We start from the raw sequence: 9,627 nt of genomic DNA on the forward strand, positions 1-9,627 counted from the left end.
ACTCTTTCACAAGTACACTTGAAAAAAAAAGGAAACTAACATTTAATCTTGCATTTCAGAGCTTCAGTTTTCAGAGACCAATCCATGCTTGTCACAGACATGTGTCTCTTACCAGAATTTGGCTTCCCATGTTTTCCAGGTCGAGCTGATTCCGAGCCATCTATGGACATGACTTCTAGAAGATAGGACCCCTTCTTCTCTCTATCAAACAGTGAGGCTGTGTATATTGAGCCTGACTGTGAGTCCAAGTGAAAATGTGTGTAGTCTCTGCTACTGTCATGCAACAATGAGTAAGTTATCTACAGAATTAAAAAGAAATTGTTAATCTACACTTCTCTGCTGCTGGATAGTTCACAACTGAGTAAGTACTTAAAGAGAGGAAGAACAGTTCGTGCTTGAGCCCTTGACCAGGGTCAAAAAAGCTAAGTAAAACTGTCAGCTCAAGCAATGCAGTTTAAAGTCAATTGACTTCCTTGCATGTTGACTGTCGATTTGTCAATGAAAATAGATTTCTCTTGTCTAATTAGTTTCTGAGTTCACTAGATCACATTTGCATAGTGCTTGTGCAACAGCAAACTCAACTACATATCCTAGCTACTAATTTAATAGCCACAGGTGAGCTGAATTTGAACTTGCTCAGTATTATGGATCATGTTCTAGTCTCTATTATATACAATTTTTTTCTGTCTCACACCTACTAGTTTTGGTTGCATTTTTCACACAGGAAGGCAGAGAAACATGTAATTAACTACTTTGCTTCATCTCATGTTTCTATATTAATCATCCCTTTTCTAGGTTGAAGACTTTACAGAATCACAGAACTAAACAGACTTATAGTCTATTTAGCCATTGTTCATACAGACATTATTCCATACTTTTCATCACAGAAGACATAGGTCACCACTTGCTTACCTCACCATTCTGACCAGTGTCAAGGTCAGTGGCAGACACCTGAAAAACAAATGTCCCAACACCAGCTCCCTCTTTTACTGAGGCTTCATAAATAGATGAAGTGAAGAATGGGACGTTGTCGTTGACATCTAAACATCAAGAAGAGCACACAGAAAGAAATCTATACAATTTTAAAGAAAAATAAAAAAGCACAATGATTATACTGTAGCATCACTGAAGAGCTTACACACCTGTTACATTAATATAGACCATAGTGAATGCTGCCAGAGGAACTGCAGCAACATTCTGTGCCCGAACCCTCAGCAGAAAGCTCTTTGTTGTTTCATAATCTAATGGCTCAGCTACCAGGATTGAAGCTGAATTATCATGTCTGTTTGAAGTCAAGTAGAAACGAACTGGCATGTTGGTCTCTGGAACAAGTCCCTCTTCCAGGTTATAAGTCACATGAGGATCACCAAGGGGAGAAGCTGCTTTGATTGTCTGCACAGTTCAAAAAGTTTGTATTATCAACGTTTGTCTATGCACAGCAACATTTTTTAATGTTTCTAAAAGCATTTCTAAAAGCTTTTGTGTATTGATTCCTAGATCTTCAGCACTCAACTGAAAACACCAGGACAAGTATTTCCTGATACCAAATCTTAACCCTGCCTCATACACTTCTAGGCTACAAATAGCTGCAGCCGAGGTTACCAGTCATTACATGTCTGTTTAGTCACACATTTATCCTAAAAATATGTATGTTTCAGTTATTTCATAAAGCTGTTTTGATTACTCATTCCGAGCAAACCGATCAAACCAAATAGTCACCACAGGTAACACAGAAGCATTCAAGAGATTGAAATATCTATAGTGCTGTCCAAATGGGAAGGAAATTAAATAGTAGTTGCACAGAAATTAGAGAAAAAATATTGTTTATCATTAACATTTCTGAAAGAAAACTGATAGCAGATAATTGGTCCCTACAATACACCAAATCATTATAAAAGCTCACTATAAGCAACAATCATTTACACTATAGCCTTAGAGCTATGGACAAACAAATCTGTCCAAACCTTACCAAAACTGATGCATCTCGTGCAGTATTTTCTGGAATCATAACTTCATAGCGGTCTCTTTCCCATTGAGGAGCCTGGTTTTGTGCACTGATAATAGCTACTGCAAGTTCAACTGTACTGCTCCTATTACCTCCATCTGTAGCAATAATCTCCCGAATTATAGATGACCTCTGAACATTAAAAAAGGTTTAATTACAAGGGTTTTGATCAGGACTCTGATGAGCTTTTGTCTTCCCCAAAAAATAAATGAACACATAAATTTAAAGGAACATTTAAGAAAACCTGCACAGAAGGAAAACATCAATCCCTCCTATGATATATCGAGATAGCCAGGAAAGCAAGTGCTGTACCTGAGATATGGGTTGGTTCACAAACACCCAGCCTGTGGTAGGATTAATTTGTAAATAATCTGGCTCTGCATTAGCTATGGAATATGTAATGGCAGCATTTGAGCTGCAGTCATCATCATGGGCTGCAACACGAAGAAAGCTGGTCCCAACTCTTGTGTCCTCTCTTAGGAAATCTAATGTAAAGAAAGGATAACTCAAACTGATTATTAATGCACTAAAGTACCATGAATATCTTACTAAGAAATTAAGAAATACTAAAGTAATTATGTATGGAATATATAACTTCATCTTCCTTGGAAGAATAGCCATAAAAATCAAACAATATTTTAGAGAGCTGCTATAACACCAGAGTTATGGATCACATTTGAACTTCATATTATCATATTCATATTCCTATTTCTAATGAGATGCTACTATTTCTTTGTCTTGTGTTTTTACTGAGGGTCTAATACACATAAGTGGAATTTTAACTTCTTGCATAAAACCAGAAGAGAAGGATCCCGTTGTCAGAAACTACTTTCTAAGATTTGCAGAGTGTAACTAACTGAGAGTTATCAGTCTTTATTTTTCTATTAATACTATACATGGCTGTGTCAGGAGATTCAAAGAACCAAGAAGAAAGGATAAAGCAACAAACAATTAAGAATGATGAAATTCAAATGGGAAAAGGAAAACTAAGTTATGGCAAAAATTTATTAATCAGAAAACATACAGCTAGTGCTCAGTGCTTCAAACTCCCATGCTTATTACAACTTTCAGATCTCTGTGTAGCACCACAGACACTTGGTGTACTCAGGTAAAGAAAGAGACTGATATGGCTGTTGTTTCAAGGAATTTTCCCATAATGACACTCAGGAAGACATACAAGTCTGCACTTTAAACAGAATAATAATTCTGCAATTAATTATGTTAAGAGCATCTCTGCCTGCATCACCTAGTTGGTCTCAAGATATAGTGCCAGGAAAGACAAAACCCCAAAATCTTAGACATCAAGTAAGCTCACACTCAGGGCACCAAAACCTTATCCAATGACTCTCAATTACATTCATAGTGGGCGTTTTCAAATCTGGGATCATTGTCATTTTGGTCCAGGATGATGATATTTATCTGGCATATTCCAATGAGTGGTTCTGTTGCCTGATCTGTGGCTGTCACAGTGATAGGATATTCCCTCTGTTTTTCTCGATCAAATACCTGAAGAGTTGTCAGAACTCCTGAAAACAAATTAAATACCAGAGAGTTAAAATACTATGCATTTGACAATATGCTACACTTAGCTGTTGATTTGTTGGCTGATACATTAAGATACAATGCAATATATGAAATACACCTAAAATGTGCACTTCAGGTTCAAAGATCCAATCACAAGATTTAACAAATTTCTGAAATTTAAGTTGCACTGCTCAGCCAGATACAAATCTCACATACACTTACATATAAACACAATTGGATTGAAGTTAAGAAAATGGACATTAGTACCAAACTTAAAGGAAGAATATTTGTTCAAGCAGTTAATGCAGTTTATAATTTATTTGCTATCAAAAAATTGAATGAAAAAGAGAAAAGTCTAATTTTATTTAAGCTTTTTTCCATCAGTGTAATGGACTGGTTTCTATATATGCCAGTATCAGTTCTGATATTCACTTTACCTGTGTCAGGATGAATACTAAATGCTGGCAGGACACCATCTCTGTGCATCAAGCCATATTTCACAATACCCTTGGCTCCTTCATCAGCATCAGTGGCTTCAACCTGCAGTACAACTGTCCCTGAAGGCTGGTTTTCCAACACAGAAGCGTGTTCCTGGTAATAGTGACACTAAGAGAGAGGATGAAAAAGGAAATACTAGAAAAGTCAAGGACTTACTATGCCAATTAATTTAAGGATATACTAGAGGGGAAAAAAGTTAAATAATGATTAAGCTGTACTTCCACTCACGTGCACTGATGTTAATGTTTCAGTTGCATCGGGATTAATTTACAGACTTGGCTTGCTATTTTCCAGTTATACAAACAACACACAACATGAGGCCACTAAGCATCTCCAACTACTGAAAAGATTTTGAGAAAATGTTACAGTTGCATATGCTTCCAAATGCAAGTGTTTTGCAAAGTATTAGCAAAAGTCTGACAAAACAGAGGACCTACACTTGCCTAAACCACTGAATTGCTTTGGACAAAACAGGGATTTCAATACAAAGTAACTTTGCAAGGACAGATCACTGAGAATTTCCAAGACTGACATGAATAGTCAAAATATACAGCATTGCCCATGCACATTTTAGACATCAGCATCAAACTTGAAATTTTTGGACAAGAAATCTTTAATATGAATTAATATTCTGAAAACATATGCAAGCATTTCTTTTTTACAGACATTACAACTTCAGCTAAAATGCTTTCATTCTTCTCTCTTTCATCAGTTCCAGACATGCAATAATCAAAAGAAGCCTATGTAATTTAGAGAGGTATTCTTGGAAAATTTTGGAACAAGTCCACTGCATAGATAACTATACCTATTGATTCCTCCTCACATGTATCATACTGAACCTCCAAAAGTCACTCACTCAACCTCATCTTCTATAATGCCAGAGATGAAATATGGTTCCATGAAGAGACAGTGCTCACAGGAGCAGTTCTGCCACAAGAGAACAAATCCTGTAAGTCTTAGGTGAAGGATGGGAAAGACGGAGAAGACATCATCATCAGGACTTTAGAAGAGATGAAAGCAGACCACCTCCTGAATAGCTTATCTGCTGCATCACTTGCAGTGGCAACACAGTCTTAAAACATTTACCACACAATACACACAACTAAGTCTCACATATTTACCTTCTGAAAGACAGGTTTGTTATTGTTGACATCATCAATTTTCACAATAACCTGGGCAGTACTTGTAAAAGAATGAGGCCCACCAGAGGTATTATCATCAGTAGCTGTGACATTAAGTACATATTCTGTCCCCTGCAGCTTAGGAAATGGACTTGAACGAAGTCTAAGGAGCCCTGTAAAAACAACAATAGGTTGTGGTTTGGTTATTTTTTTGTTGGGTTTCTTTTTATATCAGCAAATTACTCATATTCTCCTTACCAGTAAGCATGACAACAAACCATTCTGGTTTACTCATTCACCAATAAACCACAAAGCTGCGAGAATTTAATTTACCTATGGCATTTTTACTGCAGTCTGATATTAAAATTAAGACAACTCAACAGGTTAGTTTGTCTGCAGGTATGTCTACAGAGCTAAATGAGACAACAGCTCACCTGCATATATTAGCTTATCTACTTCAGAAGAAAAAAAAAAATAAAAAAAAATAAATCCAGAGAAACATTGGGGCAGACTTCTGGTTTACCTACACCAGCCCCAGCAGCGAGCCTGGCTATATTCTTGTGTCATTACTGCAATGAAACATCTGTGACCATGCCTACTGCTGCAGCTACCAATGCTAACTCAGTTGAAACTACTACAAATTAATCTTCCTGTAGCACAACCATAGCAGCACACACAGGAATATCCTCAGAAATCTGTACTTTGATACTCTCCCACGCCTCCCAAATTACACACCCTGTTGGACAGGTCACAAAGGCACTGTCAGAGAAAGATGTATGAAAGATTTGCTAGGAAGGACTACAGCTATCTGAGACCGTGCAGTGAGATGTCATTCTTTTGCTCCATCACCCATCAATCACCTCTATTATTCAACAGGCATAATAGTAATTGCTGTTATGGCAGAGTATTGTCACAGTATCTACATCACTCAATTTGCTTGGAAATGTATTTTTCTAGTGGCAACACTTATTCTTGACACATTTCCATTTCAATTTTGCATTTATGTGACAACAGGGTACTGAGTATTCCTTTGATACCATTTCTGAAAAGAAACCACAAGCCACTATATAAACCACTACTGGTTTATTAAGCAACAAAAACCCAAAAGTATTTTTAAAAAAATGCTAATGTGTCTAAAATTAAGTTTCAAATACTATAAAAATTAATTTGCATCATATCAGAATATACACTATGACATATATTATTACCTTTCTCAGGGTCAATAACAAAGTTTCCTCTTTGATTCCCAGACAGGATATCATATGTCACACCATCTCCATCAGGGTCAACAGCATGAACTGTAGCAATCAGTGTGTTTGGGCCTGCATCTTCAGAAACAAAACTCCTGTAGCTGTTAAATTATGACAGCACATTTATGAATTTAGCCAGGAAATAATATATCCAGAACTATGTTTTACAACACCTACTGAATACCTGTAAAAGGCTACTGCAGTGATTTGTAATTTATTAATACAATTATACTAATAAGATGCTTCTTTGTTAACCACTGAAATGATAGAACTGATGAAATCATTCATGTCTTTATGTTGCTTCCTCCCCTGCACTTCTACTGCAAACCTTCAGCAGTACTGAAGCAGTACTGAAGCTCTTAAGCTTAGCTTCACAGCAAGACTTCAGTTAAACGCAAAAAAATTGCTCTTTTGTTTTAAAAAATTAGTTGTAGGATTTGCTGAATCAAAACAATCACTTGCTAAGTTAAAGCATCACTTGCTTCTTATAGCACACTTTCTGACACAAGCTGTCAAAATGCTTTCAATGTAGTCTTTGCACAAGCATGACTAAGATGAGAATCAGATGTGGAGTGTATGTGTATATTGCCATTTTTACAACAATCTATTCTCGAGTTCAGACACATCACCAACACTGTAAGCTCATAAAAGACATTATCAGCCTAAGCCAAAAGCTCTCTGGAGTAGCAAAGCCCCCTGCTTTAGCTAAGTCCCAAATATGTATTATTTTATCTAACTGGATTTAGCATAGGCCAGAGTAAGCATACTACAGACCTGGCCATAGCAGGGCATGGGACTAAGTGAAATTAAATGAGCTCCACTCATTGACATTTATCTCAAGGATTTTCTAATTCAGGGGTTATTTAGGGTTCTGTGATCTAAGCATCTTCCTTCAACAATTATAAATGAGGGATGCCGACTGTTGACTCTAAGTTTAAATTGCCTAACTGAAAGGCAAAATTCCACCATGTACTCCAGATGAGGGCTGAAGACAACAGAGTTGCTTGTTTTTTCTGCTCGGTTTCCCTTGCTGGTGGAAGAGTACTCTTGAAATGTATAATCTGAAATGACTGCATCACCTCTTCCAGTACATATTGGAAAAAAACTAGGTGCAAGATCTGTCAGAAGAGACTGTCTATATACTACCACTATCTAGCTAGATACTTAAGTCCTAAAGTGCACTGGAAGTTTGCCTCAACTTTAAAATAAAGAACCAAACTTAGAGCTTTTTTATTTTTTTTTCCTATTGGTACTAACAGTCTCTCAGAGTTAAAAAATCATCCCACATTTGTCACTCTGACTCCCAGATTTGATTGACTCGAAGTCAGTTACCCTCCTGTAATGACCTGCCTTCTGACCAAGTAAAAACAGTAAAAGACCAAGATAACAGTTTTAAGGACATGTATTTACATTCTCTGAGAAAATTTAGGTGCTTCATCATTGACATTTGAAACATAGATCCTAACAGTTGCTGTTCCAGTCTTCGGCTCTTCCCCTTTATCTACAGCCATAACAACAAACTCGTAAAGGTGGTTGGGTCGCTCATAATCTAAAAGTGTTGCTGGAAAAATGGTACCATGAGAGGTAACACTGAAGTCTTGACTCAAAGAGTAATACAGTATTTCAGCATTCTCTTTGGAGTCGCAGTCTTTGGCTGTCACTATTAAAAGAGAAGAAAAAGACATTGTGGAGATCAAAGTTTGTGAATTGGAATGTTAAGTACTTTAACAAGACTATTAGCATGTAATATAAAACTGTAATAGCATTTGCCTTGGCATGTGGTGCTTGAAATAATTTCTAAAACTGTGCTATTCTCTGTGCTTTTATTGAGCTAACCCTTACTTGAAAATAAGTTGCTAAAAAAACCCCAACAAAGTACCTGACTGAATTCAACCACTACATCTTGCCTTTTGTCTCCTGGATTTAAAGAGCCCTGTACTATGAAGAACATATTCGCGCACAGAGATGTGTAATTTCATCTCCATCTGATCTACACTGCTGTTGTAATATCACTCAGACAGATCACCCCCTGTGTGACTGAATGCAAAATATTACATACATTATTCAACTGATGCAAATTAGATTAATGCGTTAATCAGATCCTACCCATAACCTACAAAAACCTATGCTAAAGCACAGTTAGTTACCAGAATAATAACTGACAAACTACCATTAGTACAGGATAAACCAGAAGATAAAAAGTACAACAGTAGGAGGCTATAAAACCCTATTTACTAGGGAACAGCAATTTCCCTGTAGTTTAATTTCCTTTTTCCTCTCAAGATTTATAACAAAGTTTATGTAAGGCCTTTCTACAACTGTTTAGCTGACATAAATTTGTTTTATTGCCAGGACCTGCTTATTAATTTATAAACACTTTCAATATAAGATTTTTTATGGTTTACATACAAATTTACAGAGCATCATCATTTAAAGCTTAAGTTATCAGTTACACAGAAGCAGTGCCTTTTTCTCAAGTATCCAAACAAAACCTCACATACAACAGTGAAACTGTGCAGAGGCTTTTAACACTGAAGAACTGTTATTCCCTATAGCAAGCCCACACAGGACTCAAAGACAGGCAGAAAAGGTAAGCTGATGTTTCAGTAATTTCTGATCCAACATCATAGGCTTCCTTCAAAAAAAAGACACACTGCAGGATTACTACTATAAGCCTGCTGCTGTAATACCAACCACAAAAGAATTCCTGTAACTTCAGAAGTCCTGCAACTTCAAAATTCCACAAAGAAGATTTCCTTCTTTTGTCTCTCATCCCCCAACATCGTGGCAGTAGTAAGTAATTGTGGCCTGACTCTACAAGATGGCATTTGCCTTCAAAGAGTTGCAAACACCTATGTTGGGGCAGGTCATTTTGCCTTCTCAACAGAATTCTAATTAGAGGGAGGAAAAAAAATCGTTATACTGAAGGTAACAAATAGTTCCAGAAGTACTAACCTTGGAGAAGTGCAGTTGTCATAGCAACTGTTTCAGGAACACCAACTTTGCTGTAAATTGACTGATGAAATTCAGGGGCACAATCATTCACATCTGTGATTACAACCACAACCTGAATGGAAAAGAGGAAAATGTTAAACAGCAAAGTGAATCAAGGCAATGACTTCACTGCACTAGGAATATCAGATGGAAGAATTACCCAAAACCATATTTGAGGTCTTTAGAAGCCACAGCACATAGAATAAACTTTTTTCTTGGATTGCTCTTTTCCTGC

The 9,627-nt window shown here is 36.8% G+C and overlaps 1 protein-coding gene across 1 annotated transcript in view; it reads right to left on the bottom strand.

Annotated features, from left to right (window-relative positions):
* Positions 1-9,627, bottom strand: part of LOC104396379 (neural-cadherin-like) — a 32,869-nt gene that overhangs the window by 19,736 nt on the left and 3,506 nt on the right. The window contains exons 4-14 of the mRNA XM_010006218.1: positions 9,354-9,465; positions 7,809-8,058; positions 6,357-6,499; positions 5,149-5,321; positions 3,967-4,135; positions 3,361-3,531; positions 2,318-2,490; positions 1,970-2,137; positions 1,143-1,392; positions 913-1,040; positions 113-299 (exon numbers count right to left, since the gene is read on the bottom strand). Of these exons, the coding sequence (XP_010004520.1) occupies positions 113-299; positions 913-1,040; positions 1,143-1,392; positions 1,970-2,137; positions 2,318-2,490; positions 3,361-3,531; positions 3,967-4,135; positions 5,149-5,321; positions 6,357-6,499; positions 7,809-8,058; positions 9,354-9,465 (1,924 nt within the window). The remainder of the gene's footprint in view (positions 1-112; positions 300-912; positions 1,041-1,142; positions 1,393-1,969; positions 2,138-2,317; positions 2,491-3,360; positions 3,532-3,966; positions 4,136-5,148; positions 5,322-6,356; positions 6,500-7,808; positions 8,059-9,353; positions 9,466-9,627) is intronic.

Source organism: Chaetura pelagica, unplaced genomic scaffold (assembly GCF_000747805.2).
Source record: "Chaetura pelagica isolate M959 unplaced genomic scaffold, ChaPel_1.0 scaffold139, whole genome shotgun sequence".
Classification (NCBI taxonomy): domain Eukaryota; kingdom Metazoa; phylum Chordata; class Aves; order Apodiformes; family Apodidae; genus Chaetura; species Chaetura pelagica.